Source organism: Epinephelus lanceolatus, chromosome 17 (assembly GCF_041903045.1).
Source record: "Epinephelus lanceolatus isolate andai-2023 chromosome 17, ASM4190304v1, whole genome shotgun sequence".
Lineage (NCBI taxonomy): Eukaryota > Metazoa > Chordata > Actinopteri > Perciformes > Serranidae > Epinephelus > Epinephelus lanceolatus.
In genome coordinates, this window is record NC_135750.1 from 12,674,475 (window position 1) to 12,699,797 (window position 25,323).

Sequence of the window (25,323 nt, forward strand, 5' to 3'; positions counted from 1 at the left end):
ATCTGCAGAAATAATGTGGGACGTCATCTTTTCATTAAAACATTTAATGATGATTCACTTTATGTTTCATGAATAACATCTTCACACAGTGCTGCCAGTTTCAACGGGCTGCCAAAAAACAACAAGCTGAAAAATAAAGCAGACGCCCGACCTTTACAAGGTTGATCTATGGATTAAAGCTCAGTATATTACACTAGTTATATCTGTGATGCTTCTATGCAAGCATCTCATTAACATAAGTCGGAGTATGAGGGCTGCACATGAGAGGCCTTCTCTTCTGTTCTGACTATATTGTCATTTTCCCTATGTATTTTATCAAGTTTGGGATCCAAAATAGTAAAGCAACCCATTTTCTTTTCAATCCAGTGGCCCAGATATGCCACACTGTCAGGAACTCAGCTGACCAATCTCACATCATTTAACCTGACTGGTGATGCAATAAAAAGTAAAATGACCCAGATCCACTTATTTTAGGATTCGGAATAGTTACTGCTGTCCAGGGTATTATAATCCAAATAACACCCATAATGACAAGATCAGTCCCACAATTTGAGAATATGTAACAAAATCAGTTGAACTTATTTGGGATGCAAAATAAAACAGTGGCTAATTCACTCTAAGCAAACAGCAAACAGAAGGGACACACAAAAAGCACAGCAATTATTCATCTATTTGTTACATTCATTAATTTGTTGACGATATTACCCCATTCCAGAAATGTAATGTGACTGGGATGCAAAATAGTAATAGCAACCAATCAACTGCCGGTGAAGGATAATGGCCATGGAGAGGCCCAAACATTAATAATGTACTCCTTAATGTTAAATGTTTGACTATGTATTTTGCTAATTTAGGGATACAAAATAGCACAGTAACTCTTCAACTAAAATAGGAACATGGTGTCACTAAAGAGGCAACCCTTGATAAGGCTAATCATAGGATCAGCATAGATTCATTTAACTTTCTGACATGCAAAATCATGAATGGGAATAAAAGCCTCCGATGTGTGACATTTTTTATCCCATGTGAGCTTTATCAGTGTATTTGTTTCACTGTTTCAGGGGATGCAATGATATTACAGCTGCTGATTTACTATAAGCCAATCATGGCCTAAATAAAGGCCAGACATGAGCAGGCTGACTTCATTTTGGGATGCAAAATTGCAAGCTTTGTCAGTGTGTTTGCTGCACTGTTTTTAGGGATGCAATGATATCACAGCCACTGATTTACTATAAGCCAATCATGGACAAGATAAAGGCCAGATATGAGTAGATTAACTTTATTTTGGGATGCAAAATTGCGAGCTTTGTCAGTGTGTTTGTTTCACTGTTTATAGCGATGCAATGATATCATAGCCACTGATTTACTATAAGCCAATCGTGCCCTGGATAAAGGCCGGACATGAGCAGACTGACTTCATTTTGGGATGCAAAATTGCACAATGCACTATCATCTAAAAATGGAAGACCCACATCCCTGCTACACTCTGATTTCAGCTGATGTCACTGAGTAAGTTGACCTCATGTTGGGATGCAAACTTGCGCGGCTGCCTCTTACCTGGAAGCGGAGGATGATGGTCCAGATGAGCCCCAGAGTAAGGCGGTGGTTTCCGTCGACGATGTCGTGGGAGCCCATGTTCTCCAGGTGAACCCTCTGCTCCTTCAGGAACTGCAGAGCCTTGTCCACGTTCTCCAGACAGTGGATCCTCATCCGACCCTTGGTGGGTTTGGGCTGAAACAAAAACATATTCAAGTTTATTTACAACCTTCGAAAAACCAGGAACCATGAACTGCTTCCTGCTGCTGCCAAATGAAAATGAAGAAGAAGAAAACAGCTGCGGACACAGCTGACCGCCTTCAAAAACTGACGGCATTTGTTTTGATTGTGCTTTTTATGATGCATGAGAACAATTTTTATTAAAAACAAATCATGATCTCAATACAAACATCCAAAGACAGGAAAACTGCTGTTTATACTTAAAGCAATACATAATTTCATAACCAACAGTTCACCGAAGATCTTTTGCTGCACAAGTAAGAACTGCTGCAGGATATTGAGGATGAGGGGGGAAATTATGTGATAATAGTGTGAGCTGTGTGGTATTCAAGAAATGGAACGTGAATACCAGTTCCCATTTAACGTAAATACTGAGTGGACTTAAGATTGTCAAGCTTATCATGAAATGACTCAACAAATCCTTGAAATATTTTGGTGTACAGTGATCAAAAACTGGGCGACTGTTGCACTTTTGTATGTTTTCAATCAGTGGTTCCCAACTGGTGGGTCGTGGTCCAAAACTGGGTTGCGGGTCCATTTTGAATGGACCACAAGTCAATGTGTCAAAAAAAAACCCCACAACACTTCAAGCACAGAGCTTTTATTTTGAAGTGAAGACGGGCCTCTTCAGTGACACCTGGGCACCAGCTAGCCTGTTCCAATGTGTGTTCACCGAATGCTGTCGAAGTCTTGCCTAGCTTCTGTAGGACCCGACTTGGAAGGACCCGCCCTACAAAGGAAGCATCCTTGACTTTGAGAAGCACTGAGAGAGAGCAAACTATCTTGACAACATGGCCAAACACAAGTATGACACTGAGTATATTAAACTATGTGGACCTTGAACTGATGACGACAGAGAAATCTGGACCCCGTAAAGCCATACATGGGCTGGCACCCCACGATATTGCTGAACTTCTCTGCCCCTACTCCAGCTCCAGACCTCTTAGATCCTTCGAGCAATGTCTTTTAACTGTCCCACGATCAAGGCTGATGGGTTAGGGAGATTGTGCCTTTGCGGTAGCTGCTCCAAAGCTTTGGAATAACCTTCCACTCTCAATCAAATCCTCCCCTCCACTGACACTTTTAAGACAAATCTCAAATCGTACATGTTTTTCACTGGCCTTTGGTTGTTTGTAGTGGTTTTAATATTTTAGTAATTTTATCATCTTTTCACGTTTGTAATCGTTCTTACTGGTGTTATTCTGTTTTATATTTGTGTACATTTTATATTGCTATACATTTGTGTGTCATTCTTTAAATTTGTGCAGCACTTTGGTCAGCTGTGTTTGTTTTTAAATGCGCTATATAAAAAAAACTTGATTTGATTTGATGTGACGTATCTGAAAATCAGATTATTCAACTTTTATGAAACAGCATTCTTTATTTTTAGACTATGCAGTATTGTTTGAAAATGTATACGCTGCCTTCTGGATTTGATTTATGCTGCACAGCCCACTGTATTCATGTAATTGTTCCCAAGCTTGAAGAATATTATTCCACACATCTGGCAAACCCGAGAAAAGCTGATGTGTTATTTCTTTTTCTTTTTCTTTTTTTTTTTTTTAGATATTATCCTTTTCTTTACCAACTATAATCTCCACACCTTTAGAAAGCCCATCACTACAGTCAGACAAAACAACTTTACCTTCTCTCCTTCCCGTACAGCATGTGTTACAGTTATAAACAGGCCCTATTTTATTTAAATTTTACAGTACGCAGTCACTGGCAGTGAGCTGTTTGACCTCTGGAATAAATGCATTAAAATAAAGGAGCCCTTGTTCCTTGAATCTAAGAAATCATACATGAGTTTACTGGTGTCTACAAACAAACACAGAGAGAAACGTCTCTGTGATGCTACTGTGATAACAAACAGGAAGTGATGGCAAACAGGAAGTGCGGGCATCATCCGAGTGTCAGTGAGCTTCTCCAGCAGACTGAATGAGAGATGATGAATGAAGACGAGTCTGATGTTATTATTACTTCACTGGAGAGACTTCACACTGTGATGATAACCTGCCTTCCTGCAGAGCTTCAGTGTTGTGTCAGGCAGATGTCTGACAGCTCTGCAGTTACACAAACGACCAGTAAACAACAACAGAAACTCAACTGAAGGTGAACGTTACAATAAAGCTAAAACCACTGAGAGAGAGTGTGAGAAAGTGTACTTTTGTGTAAAAGTACAGAAGTATTATCAGAAAAAAAATTTACTTGAATATGAAAAGTAGAAATTACTTGGAGCCTGTGACTGATAAACTGTCATATATTTCATTATTAAATCGATTATTAGCAGCATGTTACTGTTGTAGCAACAGTAACTTCACACAGTTAGCTAGTTTATTCCAGTGGTTCCGAACCTAGGGTGCAGGCCCCTCCAAAGGGTCACCAGATAAATCTGAGGGGTCGTCAGATGATTAATGTGAGAGAAAAGAGGGGAAAAAACAAACAAAATACACGTTTGTATTTATTTTCCAGTACAGTAATGAAAGCATTTAAGAAGTTTTGTGTGGAAACTTACAGATATCTGAAACCTGACAGGAAACTACACATAGATGTTGTTTATTTGTAAAGGGTTACAAGCCACAAACAAGGCAACGGTTTTAGGTAAATTACATTAAAACTGCAGTTTACCAAACTACTAGCTACTTGTAATTAACAGTGGTTAAACTACATCTTAACTACATCACAGGGGATAATCAAAATCTGAGTAGAATCTCGTATACACCTTTTCCACCAAAATTAGCACTCACTAAAAATATGCTATAGACTCTTTTCCCATTGCCAGTAGGTCAACGCTGTGTACACGGCTCTGCAGCACACGAATGTGACTTTCTGTGTGTGGCCTTTTTTTTTTTTTTTTGGTGTGTCACGTTCGACGTCACAGACAGGCCAAAAAACAGGTTAGTAAACAGCAGAGAGGAGCATAGAAGCCAGTGAAAATGTTACGGTGGTTACTTCTTGTATACATCTTTAACTTATCAGTCTCTTTCAAACTGCAAATAATTTGGATTGATGTTTGAGAGCTGTTTGGGTGGAGTTATACGGTGTTTTGTTGTGGCGCATCATTGCATCTCGCTGGTAAAGGAGCTAAGGTTTCCACATTCATCCAAGTGTTGAGTTCCCATCAATGCCGCTCAGAGCTGGAGCCGATGAAAACGCAGGTACTGCTCCTATTATTGCTTGGCTTAAATGCCGTGTTCCATTGCTGTGTACATGTTTTTCCAGCTCCGTCTCCTAGAAATTACATTTGTATGTTATTAAACTGTTTTCTAGTAATTGCTACCTGGACTGTGTTCAGAGACAAAGTTTCTTTCAGGTCATAAAACACTACGATCATATACAGCGCAGGCTTCGCAAGGAGGGGGTTGGGGAGGATGGCGGGTGCACAAAGTGCAGGAGGTTGACACCAGAACTTTGGGTTTGCATCCAGACTCCTGATTCAGGTTTAGGCAACAAAAACATGTTGGTTAAGGTTAGGGAAAGACTGTGATTTTGGCTGAATGCTGATATCAGCATTTCGCAACTTGCCACACATTAATCAGCAACATTTCCCCCATTAGAAAACATACTCACTCGGCATGAAGTTTCCCTCAGAACATATTTGCTGCTTCACATTAATTAAACTGTAATTTCTAGGAGACAGAGCTGGGTTTTCAAAGTTTCCCTGGAAACATCTCTACTGTTGTGTGATTGGGCACTGCAGAGCTGCAATATCATGAGAGCTAATTTTAAAAAGTCCATCTGTTTTTGAACCATTCTCTTTATCATGTCTGTGGGATACATGGAGGATTAAAGCCACAGGATGTTCTGGAGGAGTGAAGCACTGATGCAATTAACATGGACCTAATAACAATATAATACAAGTCCATCTGGTCAATATCTACCTTCAGCCTGTGCCAGAGTGAAGCTGTGACCAGCTGCGGAATATCAAACTAACTTCAGCCTCCTCTGCTAATAATGTATTCTGCGAGAACTTGAAGATTTCCTCAAAAACTGCTGCAAGAACTCTTTTTATTGTACTTATTAAACATCATAAACATGTTTTTTCTTCTTTAATTCATTCTGTTTTCCATGACTTTGCATTGTGCTGATAATGTATGGCTGAAAATGAGTCCTCTGGGCGACACTGACATGTTTAGGGTTGTTTAAATCTTAAGGATCTTGAAATAAATAAAACAGAATACAGTAATAATAAATAACTGTAATAAAATAAATGTCCGAGCTGTCAGAGCAGAGCCCGTACATTCTGCAGCCCGTCCACACCACATGTCCTCTGTCCAACACTGACCGTTCAAACTACGAGCCGGACGGCGTCCAACAATAACACTGCTGTCTTTGCTTTTCCTCACACAGACACATAAACACCACCCAGCAAAGAAGTCACTCAGTGATTCAGGATCTGGACTCAGACCAGAGATATTTTAGACCGTTGTCTGCTGCAGTCACACATGCAACAAACCACACAGAGATTCAGAGATCAGCACTTTGGTCCCTGAAAGCAAACAAAAATGGTTTTACCTCCATCCACAGTTTGGGGCTTTTAGCTGTTTTTAGACTGAATGACCATGCTGTGTCATGCTGCCTGTGGAGGTGCGGGGCTTCCTCTTTTTCTGCTCTGAGTGCTGCAGTGCTCAACTAAGACTTAAACCTTATGACTCTGCTTGATTTTTGCACAGTGAATTGAACCGAAATGTTGGTAATATTCTGTATTTATATTCTATATTGTGTGTGTGTGTGTGTGTATCAGAGCCTGATATATCTTCCTCCTCTGTGCCACAGAGCTCCATTGTTGTCCAAAAACTATTAAAAACACATCAGTGAGCCACACTGTTGCACTGGCTGACATGTTCCTTCATCACCATGAAAATAAATATTATAGTTTATTTTGACTCAGTCCCACACGCACCATCCTGCTGCCAAAAATACTCACTAGAGCACCGAATGTGGATTCATCCACCGCTGAAAATAGTCCCCAAATATGCACCATTTCCTTCTGATTGTACAAATTTGAGGTACTTTATGCCACTTTATTCTTCCACTCCGCTATAGTACAGAGGGAATATAGAACTTTTTATTGCAATACATTTATTTGATAGTCAAATAATCTTACAAATTAGGATTTTACACACAAAAGCCCCGTTTCTACCAAGCAGTTCAGTTTAGTTGGGTACGCTTTTTTTTCGTTTCCACTGTGAAAAGTTGTGGATGGTACCAACAAACCGTTCTGTACCGTCCCCATGTTTGGTCCCCCCTCTGTTGGGGTACCTAGCACACAGATCTGGTACTAAAAGGTGGAGCTGTGAACACTGCAGTCTGACTGTAGAGGACGGTCACTCTGCTCAGGGCTGAGTTGTGGCTGGTTTTGAGGCTCATGTAACCACCGTTCATACTGTGGAGAGTTTTATTAGTAAACTGTAACTATAAAATGAAAGGATGTTTGCTGCCTCTCACAGCAGCTGGAGTCTGAGAAAAAATAACTTAATTCACTGGGCTGACTGCCGACGACTTTTAAGGTGGAACATTTACTTGTAATGTTACTCAGTGCATGATGTGACATTGTGAATCCATCAACACACCTTAAATATTCCATATTACAACTTTGACCATTACTTTAGTTTTTATTGTCTCTCTTGGATGACAGACACTTTTAAGTAGTGAGTAGATCTTTAAGCATTAAAAAAAATATTAATTTAGACTGAATTATGTGAACTGCATATATTCTAATCCTCACTGGAGTTCCTGTGGGCTACGGCAACACTAAACCCCTGAGCTTGCCTGAGAAGGACTAAATGCACAAAGCTGCTATGTTTAAATACCCCACGGAGAGAGACTCTCACTGCAGCCTGTTTTATTTTGTTCTGAAAATGTCGGCGTGCAGCCTCGTTCTGTGTACGATAAACGAGGTGCAGACTGATAAAGGAGGAAATACAGTGAGTGCTGGACGGAGCAGTGAGTGACAACAACCCCACCCACATTCAAGAGTACGCTAGGGTCTAGGTACCATGTCTGACGGGTTACTTTTGGTTCAAAAGGTACCATATTGAAAGTGTTTGGTGGAAACTGGGCTAAAGCATCCACTGAGCTTTTAAATTATGTTGCACTGTTTAAGATTTAATTATCGAAATTAATAAAAAAGCACCTTAACCGACTACAACAGTAAAATCCGTATCCGTATAAATAGTCAGTCCCAGGGGCATTATATCTGCATTTAGTACTTTTATTTTTAATACTTTAAGTACATTTTGTAACAATACTCAGATGCTTTTACCGAGTATTTTCAATGAACAACTTTTACTGGTAGTGGAGTATTTTTGCTGTGTGGTATTACTACTACTGACACTGACACTACAGTGCTCAGCTGCAGCTCAGTTGTGAAGTGTTTTTAAAGATTTACGCCTTCAATAGGAGCCAATGTCAGCAGTGAGATCGACTGACACATCCATGGCTTTGGTTTTTTTATGGGATATGTTTACAGTTGGAAAAATGAAGAATAACATCATCTCTTTGTGTGCTGCATTAGTCAGACATCTGCTAACCAGTGTTGAAGCCATTTCACCATGTTCCCACATCTTATGATTTAACCTTGTGAGAATGATGTCGTCATAAGCAACAGAAATGACAGACACACTATGAGAAGAACTCCCTGGAATGATCCTTTAAATCCTCTCTCGGCCTCTACAGTGTGGAAACAGACGCTCGCTCTCAGATTCTTCTGCTGCTCCTGGAGGCGTTTTGGCTCCATGAAAACCCTCAAAGTTACTCAATGACTCCTTTCACAACTCTAACACCCCCCACACTGTCTCCCACTGTTATTCCCCTACATCCATCCTGCTCACCACTTCACCATCACCCAGCTTCTCTGGTTTATGTTATATCAAAGTCCCCTTCTTTCCCTCTTTCTCCCTCCATGTCCACACATTATTCCTTCCTCTTTTGCTTTGCTCGTCGTCTTTCCACTTTTCACTTCCTCCTCCATGATAATGCCACAGATTGCTCTCTGCCCTCACAAAAAAACAACCAAAAAAACTACAGAATAATTTAAGTATAACATGAACGTAAAATAATCGGAAAAAAAGAGTTAATTCCAATTCCTGGCCGAGTGTTTAGCTGTGTTTTCCTTCTCTGTGTGTTTGACAGGTTGTGAAAAGGCCGGATGACAGTAGAGCTGAAGAGGCTCGAGACGCGGCCAAGAAGAAGAAGGAAAAAGAAATAGAAGACGACGAAGAAGAGGAGGGGAGTTTGGCTTGGAGCACTGAAGTCACAAGGCGGGGGGTGAAATTGGGACCATCTGAGCGGGTTTGTTCGTGTGTGACTGTGTGTGTGTGTGTGTGTGTGTGTGTGTGTGTGCGTGTGTGTGTGTGTTTCTGCAGAGTTCACGGAGTTAAATTTAAGACTATTTGAGACATGTTTAATACCACACAGAATACAGTTTTATGCGATCATGATCCTGAGTGGATGATGGAAAATCAGCGGGGGGCAATATGACCTGAATTATTTATTATATCACATTTTTCAGTCCTTCCCTGCAGTACAGTATATAACAATGATTCCAAGTGATATAATGAATCAGTCAACATGACCTAGAAGCAAAAAACTGACGCATCTAAAACTGTTATAAAATGTATATAGTAATCACCTTCCTATGCTCTCTATGTAGTAGGCTGCCACCTAATAGTCAACCCAACGTTAGTCAACCAGAAAGGTCATAAGTTAGTTAGACTGGACCATGTGGGACTTTAATTTGAAAGGACAGACACAGGAAGTGGCCACACTCAGCAGTCACACAGGAGTCAGGTTAATTTCCAGGGCTGGTACCTGCAGTTATTCCACAGGCTAGTTAATAACATGTCGGGCAGGAAATCCAAAGTGTGGGATCATTTTGAGAAGGTGAAGGACGAACCCAAGGTGATATGTAAACTCATCTTCATTGGTCGACTACAAACATGACGTATCATCTGAAACATGGAAGTAGCTACATGCCCATTAGCCCACAGCGCAATTAACAGGCGGCTCGCTCAGTGTGTGACGTGCACTTGTAGATAAAATATAGGCCTATATTAATGAAGGTTCATTAGTACGGTTTTGTATTTCTCTGTAATGTAGCACAGTGTTAACAATGTTACTGATACTATTCTTTCTCACACCTTCAACTCAAACCACCAAAATATATCATTTAATAATTACATTCATATCGTAAACATGCAGGCGACTAGTTGACTAATGGCTCTAAATGAAGACTGTTGGTCGATTAGGAAAATTCTTAGCTGGGGGCAGCCCTGCTATAGAGTACCCGAAAGATACTTTAGATTTATGAACCCACGAATGGATACAAGACGCCTGGATAAGGCTGCAGAGGGATTTTCAGAAAGTTTCTCGGGAGTTTCATAACCTTTTTGAACGTCTTTTGTTTAGGCTCAATTGATGTATGCTTGCAACGATATGGTTTCATATTCCAGGCACTCCACTCTCCTTAACACCACTCAACAGACCCACTAAGCTTCCTGTGACCACAGCGAGCCGATGGTGATAAATATATTGTTTCTGGGGTGAACTATTCCTCCAGTTTTTGCCACAGTCTTCACTCACCCACCATGAGCTTCCTGGCTGCTGCTGCTAGCAGTAGTGACAGTGTTTGACTGAAAGTTGAGAGGTCTCTTGACATGCAGAAACATTTTATAACTCACGTTACAGCCTGCAGCAGCCAACAGACCAGATTTAAAGCTTTTAATACCTTCTGAAGGCTGTTTTTTTTTTCTTCAGGAAACTAAATGCTTCAATGCTCTTTAACACTTTTCAACAGCTGCAGACGCCCTGGAAGAAGGACGGATAGAAACACAAAGCCCCGGCAAGTCCAACAGTAATGTATTCCCGTTGCCGTGGTTACAGCAGAATGGCAGTAACTGTATCTCGGCAGTCTCAAACAAACACACAAACAGAGTGACGGGACTGTGAAGAAAACACACTTACAAACATTTTCTTTTTCTTATTCATGCATGAAATGAAACATTCTTTCCTTTCTGTGATCAAAACTTGTGTCCAATAACAGTAACAAATTTGCAGGATTATTAAATCCGAATCTACAAGCAGCTCAAACATAAAAGTATTGCTGGTCGAGGACAGACTGTTGTCGCTTTGGTTGATTACTTGAATATTTCCATTTTGGATGGTTGGTGGAAAAATGGGACCAAAAATAACAACGACAAACAGATGAGTGGAAGAATTAAGTCAACAGCTGAGAATCTGTTCCTGTTGCGTCTCAACCATCATGAGAGTCACAGCATCAGACAGGTTTAAATTAAATATCTGATTTATCCAGTGATGTAAGCCTCCTCACAGGAAGTAAATATGAAGATTAATAAACATTTATTTAAGCTTACCTGTGAGCCATAAACTATATCATTACTTAGTTACAATGCATCACAAATAAACTGGGCAGTGTGTTATCATTAGCAAACACTGCAGTATCTATTCTCGTCTCTGCATTCATGAACTAAACCAAATGTTAAATGGTGTCAACCAAGGTGTTACAGAGCCCAGTTCACACAAATAAACTGCTGCCAATTTAACATCACACACTCAGTGAGTGACAGTGCGGTGACTCCTGGTTAATGATCGTCAGAGTCGTACATGTCACTGTTCAAACAAGCGGATAAGAAGAGTGGGAGAGTGGAGACACCCGACAGCTGTGTGTGTGCAGCCACAGAGGGATGGGCACTGCTGAGGAAATTAATAGTATAATGGAAAACAGAATGTTGCAGTTAAAGCCTTAAATAATGACGAATGTGATTCCTCTTAAGATTTATCTTATTAGTGTAATGAAGAAATTGTCTGCCTTTTCTGTCAGTTTTATTTTCCTCTCTTTTTGTCTTTTCTCTCTCTGAAAACAATTATGTAAAGTCATTTTTATAGACTGATTTACACTGAGAAGAATCTTAAAATGAGCTCATTCAGTGTGGTGTCTCCTTGTTTATTTCAGTCACATTATTTAATTTGCACATTATAAATTATATTAAAATGACAATTATTACAGAGCTCTTGAGAAGTTGGAACCAGTTGCACGTTAATTTCTGCACAAATTGACATTTTTTTGCTTCAGCATCAAACGCACATGGTTGAGATTAGGAAAAAAGAACAGGGTTTGGCTCAACAATCTTACAGGGAGTGAACACCGGCTTCCAGGGTGAAATTCAGTGGTTGCTGGACCCATCTAACACCCCTCCCGCCACTCTACTTGGATTACTGCCGCCTTAACTTTCATTGTTGTCCCGCTGCGTTTCCCCCTTACGTCACCGGATGCTGTCAAACAATAACAGCGAGTGGTCTCGTATCGTGCCATCGTGAAAGGACGGCTCTTTTGTCAAAGGCACTGACCAAGCACCAGTTTTTGACAACTCTGGAGTGAGACTGGGTTGGTTTTTGTATCTTCAGGGCTCCAGGCTGCGACCATTTAGTTGCATTTTGTGACCATGGAGCACTACTGCCACTTGCAAATATTATTTATATATGAACCTGACAGCTGTTAGTTTGTTTTCTACTCACAGTGACTCAATCCTGATGATTCAAGGTGCTGCTGCAACAGTTTAAGTCTCCGCTAACTGCTAACATCTAACTGTTGACCAGAAGCTTCTTGTAGTACTTTATTTGACATCATTGTAACCGTAGTTTAGTGAGTAAATTAGTATTTTAGTAGTCTACAGTAGTTAAGAGATTTCAAAATATCAAGATATATGTCATGTATCAAGATTTGGCTTAAAAATACTGTAATATAATTTATAGGCCGTATCGCCAAGCCCTTTGCTCTTCTTTTCAATATAAAAGCCTCTGACAGTGATGCAACCCACCAGCTTCTCTCCTGACAGGACCTCCAGCAGTTTGATGAGCATGCGTCCGTCCCTCAGGTCCATGTAGAGGTCGGTGATCCGACAGGAAACTCTGGATAGGTGCGAGTTCACCCATTTGGTGAAGGTTTTCTTTTGCACCGCCTCACGCTCATCTGAAGGAGACACACAGACAGAGAGAGATCAGTGGTCAGTGGAAGAGGAGTTAAGGCTAAAGCAAAATGCAGCAGGCTGGAGAACATTATGACAATGGAGGGAAACTCTCTCCAGGAGGAAATCAAAAAGCTCAGGAAAAAGCAGGTAAGTGGACATTTTGTATTATTTTGTCAAACTCTTGTTTCTAACAGTTTCTGACAGTGCGGCAGGTTTGAGTCCTGCTGAGCGCTGCAGGTGTGTTTGGATGCATACGTGTTTCCTCTGAGTGTGTGTGTGTGTGTGTGTGTGTGTGTGTGTGTGTGTGTGTGTTTCAGCATCCCATAGCGTCATTGTTCTTGGAAAGCCAGTCTGTGTGTGTGTGTGTGTGTGTGTGTGTGTGTGTGTGTGTGTGTGTGTGTATGTGTGTGTTTGTATGGGAGAGGTTTCCTGTGTCTGAGAAAGCAGACTAAATCTAAATCACCGCTGTAAATATTCTCTCACACACACACACACACACACACGAAGTGCAGCCTGACAGCAAACACCTGCTGTCTGCAACACAACTTAGTTTGTGTCCCGCAGGCCTGATGGTTATTGTTACACTCACACACACACACAGTTGCAGAGACTCTGAGTGTGTGTGTGTACAGTATATCAGAGTGTTTCCTCGGCTGAACTCTGGCTCAGTTGCCATGACAACCCTGTCGCAGGAGGAAGTTGCACAAGGAGGAGAGGGTGTGACCCCCCTCCACACACACACACATACACACACACACACATACATACACTCACGCAGCTGCAAAGTTTTTACACTCCAGTGATTTCTGTCACTTTTTTGCAGAAACAGTTTTAAAACAAAAGTCGACAGCAGATTCAGTTTCTCCTCAGTGAACATTCAAAACTAGCAGCAGTGAAGACAGAGGTCAAAGGTCACAACAGGCTGACGACACGAGCAGTGACACTTCCAACCTGTGTCAGTTTTCAGGATTTCAAATGTGTAAACGTAAGACTTGTTTCCCTCTCAGTGAAGGTCTGCTTCCTTACTTCAACTTTTCCTCAAATTTAAAATCTGCAGAACTCGTTGAGATGATTGCTATTTGAGTTAACAAGAGACGCTGCAGCTACAACAATATGAACTGACACAGAAACTTTATTTAATGTGGATTAGTCATTTAATCCTCTTGTTTTTCTGATGACAGAAAAGCAAAGTTTTAGCTCTTATCCAGCTGCTGATGTTATTAAAACTCACAAACACCTCCTGTATTTATTATAACTGTCTTTGCTTACGGTCCCTTAATTTACATTCACATCATTTAGGATGGAAGGCAGCAGTGGGGAAAGATTTCTATGACTTGCTAACATTTACATCATCAGACAGCTCGAGACAGCTGCAGAGCTGCTGCAGACTGTACTGGGTCAACAGAGCTAGAGTTAGGTACCATTCACATTTGAACTGATCCTGATTCCGGTACCTGGAATTCCGTACCTCTACCTAATTTCTGTACTTTACTTTTTCTGTAATAAAAAAATTAATTTTTGAGCAAGCTGCAGGGTCAATGTACACGAAGAAGCAAATAACAAGAAGCTCCTCTGAGCTCTGTGGCCGGATCACTGGCTTTGAGAGGCTTCCATCACTTGTCTTGGAGCTCCGTTGCTGGCTTCCAGATTTTGGGCGATTTGAGGTGCTTACTCCTCTTGTCTAAACCTGGTGTCTCAGTGCTCTCAGGTATCAACATTTGGCAACAATGTAATAGTAAATGGACTGCACTTGTATGGCGCTTTCCTATCCTTCCAACCACCCAAAGCGCTTTTGCACTCCGGGTCACATTCACCCCTTCACACACTGGTGGCCGAGGCTACCATACAAGGTGCCACCTGCTTCTCAGTAACCATTCACATGCTCTCACACACATTTAGGGTTCAGATTCTTGCCCAAGGATACTTTAACATCCTGTATCTTCCGATTAGTGGACGACCTGCTCTATCTCCGCTTAATTAACTCAGAGGATGAACTTAAGCTGAAACAAGGCATCCATTTTTGTTTGCTTTTCCTAGCAATGCTGTAATATTAAGGGCTAAGTCAGATATATCTGCCTTCTCAGAAGAATCAGGGTTTGCTAATTGTATATACGACTCTCACAAGACATGAATTAGGGCTGCAACTAATGATTATTTTCATTGTCCATTAACTTGTTGATTATTTTCTGGATAAATTAACTAGTTGTTTGGTCGTAAAATGTTGGAAAATGGTGAGAAATGGTGAACCATGTTTCATAAAGCCCATGATGACGCCGTCTAATGTCTTGTTTTGTCCATAAACCAAAGATATTTCGTTTACTGACACAGAGGAGTAAAGAAACCACAAAAAAAAAAATCACGTTTAAGCTGGAATCAGAGAATTTCAAGCTAGCTGACAGCTAACTGATTAAATGTTGCAGCTCTAGCATGAATACAAACAAACAAACCAAACAAAAATTGGTAAATTGTGAAATGAACACACACGATGGACATTTTCTCAGCAACAGTCGGGTCAGAGTGCATGAACTCAGTGCAGAAAATGGGTTGTGAATAAACTCTGTTTGACCTGAGAGGAAACTGGACTGACTGACACACACTCACACACACTCTTACACAGACACACACACACACACAAACACACACAAGCGATAAGAGCTCCTGACTGTTTTAAACATGCAAACAAACATTCATACAAATCTATGACCTTCAGAGTGTGTGTTAGCTCAGAGCAGGACAATAGCTTCAGTGTTTGCTGGCATTCAGCAGCTTTATCTCTCAGCACAAACACACTGTGGAGGATTTCTCATATCAGACTGGAGCGACTGGAAATATGTGGACAAGACGTCAACGTCTCCATCTGTTAGTTTGTCCACAGAGAGAAGCAACATGCACACTAGTTAGAGCCAGATACACTGCACATGTTACAGTCTGCAGTCTGAAAACCTTGACTTTAAAAAGCTCACACACACACACACACACACACACACACACACACACACAAGCAGCCAAAGATTTAGAATAATGTTAGTTCGTGAAACTGATGAAACTGATGTGTGTCCGTCGCTGCTCAGTCACTTGCAGAAGAGTCAAACTCTATAAACAGGAAGAGTTCACTCAGATTTTGTACTCCATCTTAGTGGTGTCAGAAATATTGATTTATCAATACATATCAATTTTGGATATTTGTAACAACTTAAATTCTCATTTTCCTCAGTATCGATACTATCAGTGCTAATATCGTTGATGAAAACTGTGATGAAAAGGTTTCGTGAATTACCTTTTTTCAACGACAAAAACAAGACGATGACAAGCTAAAAATAATCTAGGTTTCATTTTCACTGAACAGACGAGACATGACAAATATGTTAGTGGTGGACTATTGGACATTGAAAGCCGAAAATGGCGAGCACTGGCAAATTCCAGTAAATAGTCTACACCAGGATGTTTAGCTAGCCAGCAAAAGCACACACTCAAGTGTCAAACACTGCTGGAGAGATGGCAGTTTGTGCGTAGAAATTATTTGTAGTTGTAGAAAAATATTGTCTAAATGATTCAGTCGATTTTTCCACCACCTGAGTGAAGACTGATGCCTCATTTGAAAGGTGCGATTTAGCTGGTTAGTGCGGTGATGTTGCTACATAACCTACAGGGGTAGAGGGGGTAAATATGTCATTTTAAATTAAATCTCAAAACAGAATACGTCAAAATGTGTGTGTGTGTTATCTGTCCTGCAGAGCCGGCCTGAGAATCTGTATGTTGCGATTAGCAGTGTGTCTTATCTCCGTCTTCACGCTTCTTCCTGTATTTCTGAAAACAGGGGTGTGAGTCCACTTGTCCACTACACGCTATGTGGCCCCTGTGTGTGTGTGTGTGTGTGTGTGTGTGTTGGGGCTTCCCCTTCCTGTGCTGAAAAAGAAGCAGATGCTCGTCCCAGCAGGAAAATGTGTTTACACTCACATACAGACACACAAAGACTGCTTGACTACACCCATGAGTAGCGTCTATGTGTGTGTGTGTGTGTGTGTGTGTGTGTGTGTGTGTGTGTGCTGGGACTGGACCATGAGTGTGTATGATATCACTTCTATCAAGATTCAAAAATGCTGCTCTGCCCAGTTCCCTCTTTTTCCAATCTTTCAACATGGTTTCATTTCTCTAAATACTCAAACATTTCTCATGTTTTTCATCAATATTGATTATGAGAAATACTGTGTTATTAATGGCCTCTGACCAGTTACACCAGAGCCACCCCCTTAGATTACACTGCTGTAACAGCCTCTATGCTTTATGTATCAGGTTGATCTCATTTTGACAACGTTAACAGAGAAAAACTTGTTCCAAGTTCAGTCATTAAAGGGAAACTTCAGTACCTTTTAACCTGGATCTTATTTTCCCAAGTTTTTGTGTCTAAGTTCAAACAGTTTTGAATCTGGTCCAGCACTGAGAGAGAGAGAGAGACAGAGAGAGAGAGAGGGGGGGGGGGGGGCCTGCAGCTGCCAAACAGGCTGGATGTAATCCCTGCAGGCTGTTGTGCACCGTCAGTTTACATCAACTAAAGGTGCTTGTTTTGCCACTGATACGTGTCGGACAACATTATGAAAAAGGATCCTGACGCAGAAATGAAACATTTTCTTTACCTTTCGCTGGTCTGTTTATTATTTAGAACAAATCTCGCTCAAGGAGAGGTCTTGTTCTAAAATCTCTTGTTCTAAGATCTGACTTTTCCACATCACCAAATCAGCTAAATCTTCAGCCATGACATTGAAAATCTTTTAGGTAACACTAAGCTACGCTTTGTGTACTCTAACACATCAAACTCTTCCAGGCACTTCTCTCTACAACTTTCACTAACATTTCCACCGTTGTGTTTCCTGCTACAAGTCACCTCTCGTGAGATTTCAGAATGAGACTTCTCCTTGGGTGAGACTTGAAAAAGTAAGGAAAAAATTGTTTATTTTCTCTGTAGGAGTATTTCCTCATGTTGTCAGACACTAATAAAAACATTCTGAGTGCCAAAAATAAGAACTTCAGTGGATGTAAAATGACTGATTACATTGCAGCCTGTTTCGCTGCTGTGGCTGCAGTGCTCTCTCTCAATACAGGACCAATTTCAAAAACTGCTCCCCACATTAGTCATGTAGATACAAAAACACAGGGGAACAGTTCCCAGGTTTAAAAAATACCAACATTTTCCTTTAAATCTTAATATTCTGTGGAGCACCGCTCCTGATTGGCTGCTGACAGCGCTGTCAGCCGACATGGCAAAACAGGAAGTGGTGGCACTGTCTAGTTTGGAGTAGTTAGAGCAGTAAACAGTGGTAGTTAAAGTAATTTTCAGACAAGACTCAGAATATTTAAGGCTACAGATTGACATGTTGTTACCATGCACTGCTCTGTGCACAGTGATTAAAATTGTCCTTAAAAATTACATTTGACTGAATATTTGGATTGTTTTCTGACAATATAAATGCAAAGCAGGCTCCAGGTCTTATCAGTGTCTGGAGACAGTGATAATATTTATCATTATTTTCAGCCTTTATAATAACAGACTGAATCATTACTTGGTATTTTAATAGGAATGCACCGATTGTGAATGTTTAAAATAACAATTTGGCTAGCTGATGTTTTTTTTCCTTGTTGTTTCATCTGTTTTTATAAAAAATAACTGAACTGTTTCAAAGTAATTACGCCTTTTATTATGTTGGAATGAGCACAAATTCAATCATGTGAATTCACGAAACCTTTAAGTACTGTACAACCTTTCTTACATTAAAAAAACATTTAAAAAAGCTGCTTCAAAAGCCCTTTTACTGTAAATAACATTCCATAATTCCTTCCCTAATATCTATTTTATATAGCTGTGAAATCAACAATAAATTTCTCCTTCAAACAGCTGGATTTCTCAGCCAAAACTACATTTTACAGAATTACATTTGAACACATCATGAGAATGTCATCATTTACTTTTGTCCAATCATCATTTTTACTGAAGAGAGCTTAAACGCACCATAATGTAAAACTCAATGCAACCTCTATGAACTGTTAGCTGCAGCCACCAGCTGCTAACAGCTAACAGCTGATGTTAACTAGCTCCTCTAGGGTTATAATGGTATGAGATTTTCACGGTGCGATAACCGTCTCAGAAAATATCGCAGTTTCACGGTATTACAGAATTATTATTATTATTATTATAGGTCAAAGTGAGCCTTAAAGGAATGAAAACAGAGGATTATTTTGGTTTGAACAAACTTTACTAACTATAATTTAAACTTGAAACCATATTTTAAATGAAAGTTTGTCTAAAAAGTAAAATAAAGTTGAGACTGACCACTGCAGCCCTACTTGAAACCATTTTTTAAAGGAAGTCTTTGTATAAAAGTCTCCCTAAAATAAAGGTGTGATTATCTATCCAGTTGCATTTTTTCAATGTCGTAGATAAGCAAATGTACACGGTATGATAAGCGTAAATTTTAGTATCACAGTATACCTTTAAACCAGTATACTGCTGCACCCCTACTCTCCTCCTGCTGATATCAACATGGAACATGATGTAGCATTATCAGGAAACAATACTGTGCATGTCCTGACGCATCAATAATGAGTTTATGTGTCTTTTTGTCCTGACGGAGAAAATCTCTGTCACAAGCACCTTTTCTTTTGTCCCCAGGACGACTGGACGCCGTTAGTCTCGAGTCCTGCTTTTTAGCCTGCGCAAAACTGATGTGACACAACAGGAAACCATCAGCCACTGCCATTGGTCAATGTCATCTTATGTGCTGATAGGCCGATGGCAGTCAACGAGGTGAATATCAGCTGATACCGATGTGCAGCAGATAAATCAGTGCATCTCTACAGATTAACCACTGATGACAATATGTTTCAGCTGCAGCTTGAGTTCACTCCAGGTGAGTGTTTGCATTGAGCTAATGAAGAGGTTTGACCTGCAAATGTTAAGCTACACACACACACACACACACATTTGCACACGCACACAGCTAAGCAGAACTCAATGTCAATGGCTCCAATTACCTTCTCTGGCTCTACGGATACTGCTGAACACAGCAGTGTGTGTGTGTGTGTGTGTGTGTGTTTCATTAGAGAGAGAAGAGACAGTGATGTATTGATTGGGTGTCTCTCTGTGGGTCAATAGCACACACACACACACACACACACACACACACACACAAGAGACACACGTAATTACAGTGGAGAATGACCTTAACCTGAGCCTGAGGAAACACGTGCGCGCACACACACACACACACACACACACACACACACACACACAGAGGCCAGACAGGGTGTGGCCTTGTTTGTCTCCACTGGGACAAAACCCCCCAAATGAAATCAGTGTCTCCGCCCACTTTAAATGAGCCACGCACATACAGACACACACACACACACACACACACACACACACACACAGACACACACACAGTCACAGGAATGTGCAGGCTGAACATCATGTGAGGTGCATCATTCCTCGTATCACTGTGTGAATGCATCACTCTCATACATCACATACAGAGAACAATTGTTAATGCATCATGGGAAGTCAAGGTTGTGATATGACAAGAATTCATAACAGAGCTCAGAGAATGTTACACACACACACACACACACACACACACACACACACACACTCTTTTGTCCATGTCACTACACACACACACACACACACACACACAGACAAACACACACTGGTCAGACCAGCGAGGTTTCTGAGGGCAGATAAGAACATTTCAGCTTGTTACTGCCCGCAGCTGATAAACATTATTTTAATTTGGACATTTAACTCACAAAAAAATAAAAATCCCCTAAAAATGAAAAAATAATCCACATCTTTCCAGAGCTTTAAAGAGGAAAAAGACAAACAGAGAAAAGGACAGGACAGGACAGGTCAGGTCAGAACAGGACAGGACAGGACAGGACAGGAGAAGAGAGGACAGGACAGGACAGGACAGGACAGGAGAGGAGAGGAGAGGAGAGGAGAGGAGAGGAGAGGAGAGGACAGGAGAGGAGAGGAGAGGACAGGACAGGACAGGACAGGACAGGACAGGAGAGGAGAGGAGAGGAGAGGAGAGGAGAGGAGAGGAGAGGACAGGACAGGACAGGACAGGACAGGAGAGGAAAGGAAAGGAAAGGAAAGGAAAGGACAGGACAGGACAGGACAGGACAGGACAGGACAGGACAGGCCAGGCCAGGCCAAGAAAGGAAAGGAAAGGAAAGGAAAGGAAATGACAGGACAGGACAGGACAGGACAGGACAGGAAAGGAAAGGAAAGGAAAGGAAGGGACAGGACGGGACGGGACGGGACGGGACGGGACGGGACAGGACAGGAAAGGAAAGGAAAGACAGCCAGATAACGAAATGAAATGGAAGAGCAGAGGAGAAAAGGAAAAAATAGGAAGAGTGGAAGTTAGATAACTAGAAAAGAAAGAAAGGAACGTTAAGGAAACCAAAGAAAGGAAAGGACAAGGTAGGAAAGGACAAGGTAGGAAAGGAACAAAGGACAGGAAATAGAAAGGAACAAGAGAGGAAAGTGAGGCGTGGAAAAGTAGGAAGAATGGCAGAAAATGAAGCACAAGAAGGAAGTGAGAACACGCTCCAGCTGTAACTAAGTTCTTCTGTCACTCCAGACGATGAAGGAAACGAGGGAACATCTTTCAAAGGCTGAAGCATCACTTCAACTGTTTTCAACCTACCAACAGAAAAATTAACATTTCCGCCCTGAGCTGAGCCTTCAGGCTGTGCTTCCCCCCAACTGTGTCTAAACCAAACCAGCTCCACCAATCAGCCCCTTTCATGTATGGATTAGGTTAAGGTCAGTGTCAGGGGTCGTTACCGGGGATACAGCCTGACCATCAAACAAACAGGAGGCGGGACTTCTGCCTGACAGGTTCAACTCAGGGCAGAAAAAACCCTCTGAGGAGCAGCACACTAAAAATGACATATTATATCAAACACACACACACACATTAGTCCACAGCTGTGCTCCCCTGGGTGATGACTGAACACACACACACACACACACACACCAAGAGACAGATAAAGACACAGTTCAGACAGTGTGTATTAATATGATTTAGTTCAGGAACAAATCTTTGATTTGTTATTATCCAGAGGAGGTGACACCTACACATCCATTCTGTACGTGTGTGTGTGTGTGTGTGTTGGTGGGGGATTTTGGGGGAAATGTCTGAACAGTTAGTTATGCTTTCACTGCTTCCTCCCTCATCCAAAAATGACTAATACTTGGTTTTGAGTAGGTGTTACATGCACAGGCAAGCAAACACACACGCACACACACACACACACACACACACACACAGCAGAGGAGGAGAAGGAAAGAAAGAAAGACTAAAAGGAGGACAACGTGGACGAGGTGGGCGACAGGCTGGTTGTCATATAAAAGCAGTTAAGTATTTTGGTAGGAGTGATAAATATACAGGTGATGGACATATTTAATATTTTATTTACAGTTTACAGGTACTTTCTTCATTACATATTTGTAGAAACGTAGTCGCTACGTTTCTCTTAGTTTCTATCTGGTGACGAAACACTACATTTATGTACAACATAGGCATTGGAAGGAGGTGGTCGGGGCAGCTGGCAGGCATACAAAGTGTAGGGCCTTGTCACCTGAGGTCTCAGTTATAAAACAGTGTGTAGGATCAATACTGTAAATGTATGTACGGACAAAAGCCAAAAATGGCACGCCCCAAAAAATATTCAACAATTTCTACAATCAGGCTTCCACCTCACCATCTGTATCAACAATTTCCTGTCTCCAAAATGGTTGTAAGCATAAAAAATTCCCTCAAGGTGTTCTTGAGATACTGCGTTCAGAATGCGACGGACAAGATCACAGTGAACTTAACATTTGACCACCAAAATATAATCAGTTCATCCCTGACTCAAAGTGGATGTTCGTGCCAAATGTGAAGAAATTCCCCTAAGGTCTTCTTGAGATATTGCTTTAAGAATACGATGGACGAGATCACAGTAACCTTGACCTTTGACCACCAAAATCTTATCAGTTCATCCCTGACTCAAAGTGGATGTTTGTGCTAAAATTGAGGAAATTCCCTCAAGGTGTTCTTGAGATAACGCATTCACAAGAATTGGACAGACAACCCGAAGACATAATGTCTCCGGCAACGGATATTGCTAGGGTGGTGGTATAAAAACAATGTTGATTTTGGCGGAAAGCAACTGAAGTATGTCGTCACTAAACATTTTTCTGAAATCGTTCAGCCAAATTGTTGGCAACATTAAATTAGCAACATTTATATTAAGAAATATATAATTCAATTTGCATTACATTTACCTCAAAATGTTTTTGCTTTTTCAAGTTAGCTGTAGATAAACTTAATTTCTAGTAGACGGGGCTGCTGACAAACAGGAGTATAAGAACGAGAGAGGAAAAGGAGGCAGAGGAGGAGGAAGAGGACAGCCAAGACTATAGACTTTGTGTGTCTGTGTGTGTTAGACAGGCTGAACATATCAAACATCTGTTTCCACTAACAGACAGAGAGGGTCACACACACACACACACACACACACACACCACAGACATGGGAGACTGCACAGAGCCCCATGTGTGTGTATGTGTGTGTGTGTGTGTGTGTGTGTTTCCAAATCCAACCCAGTTCTGGGACATTCACGGTGGATCGTATGACATTAGCCAAACACACACACACACACGATCATATAACCTTATCAAAATACACACTTCCAGTTTTGCAATTCTAGGATTCCAGCATTCCTGATCTCCCACAGGAGGAGCAGGGAGGCCGCCTAATATTACCCTCACTCAGTGTGTGTGTATGTATGTGCACATGACTTCATATCAGTCTAACGCTGCAGCATGTCTTCACTGTCAACTCAACAATTAATCCTCATTAGATGGAAGTCCCTCCCTCTGTTATACAATGGATCAGTGAGGTCATGATGATGTGTCTTCACTGTAAAACCAAATGAGATTCACTGCAGAGGTTTATTATGCAGGATTCATCACCAGATTCACTCTCGTTCACTGTTTCACCTGGCTACATTTGCATTTCTTTTCCGGGCTGTGTCTCTTAGATACCTGCGGCTAATGGTGTGGCACCTTTTCACTATCTTTTCATAAAGCCCCCAATCTCACCTGAGCGCAGTGGGGGTACACAGCCATAAATGTCCTGAACACAGAAAATAGGAAGGAATAGGAAAACACAGGCAGAGGGCCGAGTCTCTGCAGGAAAATACACCACCACACACTGAGAATGGGTTGTCAGTGATGACTGAGAGGTATTTCTTCTATACAAGTCTACACACTGAGGGTTTTCCTCATGAACTAAATAAATAAATCACTTTAAAATCATTAAATGATGTAGTGCCACTCAGTTACCATCACTAAAGGACACTTAGACAACCTGTCATCTTCATCATCTTCGTCGGGTGACAAACATTACTGGAGACTCATCTCACCCTGGTCACCACCTTTTCACCCTGCTGCCCTCTTGAAGGCCAACAATCTCTAAAATCCTGGACTTCCAGATTCCTGAAAAGCTTCTCCCAATATATGACCACGCTTTAAGATATATGCAATAACATCTAAGGATATATCCAGCATGTGGTAAGTGGACTGTACTTGTATAACGCCTTTCTGGTCTTCTGACCACTCAAAGCGCTTTTGACACTTGGCCGAGGCTACCATACATGGTGTCACCTGCTACTCAGTAACCATTTACACGCTCTCACACATAGATGGAGCAGCCACTGGGAGCAATTTGGGGTTCAGTACGACCTGCTCACCCTCTGAGCCACAGCCATGCCCCATATGTCCACTACATATCCTGAATATGTGCGATATTTAATGACTATGTGCGATAACGATAGTTTTTATTCTTATTCATTGTCGTTCTAATTACATATGAAATCTTTAATGGGTCTGCTTGTCTGTGGAGTTTCTGTATGTACCACTGGAGGAACCTAATGTCATTGTACAGCAGTGCGATGACAATAAAGGCACTGAAACTGAAATAGAAAATCTCTCCTCTCCGGCATTTTGATTGCTGAAGTCATTCATAACATTTTTTATTTTAAGCGGTAATACCTTGTATAATTGTTTTATATTATATTGTTTAATTTGATATTGAACTGTATCTATTTTTGCCCGTAGTACTGAGTCAATTAATGCTTTAATCTTTACATATTTGCGATATAAATAGTTGTCTTGCTCCGTTATCAAAATATCTAAATGGACTTTGTTACTCTGAACATCACAAATCTGCAATCGACTAACTGTATTGTATTTTTTGCACTTCTCTTCTCTACCGTTACTACTTTTTTGTTTAATTAGGGAGAAATTAAATATTGAAATAGAGTGGCGTTAATAATAATTATGCCTTATCAAGAAAAAAGTTTAATTAATTTCTTGGTGCTGCCTCTGAAATGTTGAAAGTTGCTGTTTTGTATTTAATTAATTCAGTATTTTCAGATTTTGGACTGTTGGACTGAAAGATTGTAAGACTATTTTCTGATATTTCACAGACTAAATATTTAGTGGATGAATCAG

General features: G+C 41.0%; 1 protein-coding gene across 4 annotated transcripts in view; it reads right to left on the bottom strand.

The window, feature by feature from the left end:
* The window catches only part of LOC117248237 (spectrin beta chain, non-erythrocytic 1), a 175,853-nt gene that overhangs the window by 54,987 nt on the left and 95,543 nt on the right, over positions 1 to 25,323 (bottom strand). For all 4 annotated transcript variants that reach the window (XM_078161009.1, XM_033613132.2, XM_033613131.2 and 1 more), the window contains 2 exons: positions 12,615 to 12,766; positions 1,558 to 1,731 (listed from right to left, as the gene is read on the bottom strand). In XM_078161009.1, coding sequence (XP_078017135.1) covers positions 1,558 to 1,731; positions 12,615 to 12,766 — 326 coding nt within the window. The remainder of the gene's footprint in view (positions 1 to 1,557; positions 1,732 to 12,614; positions 12,767 to 25,323) is intronic.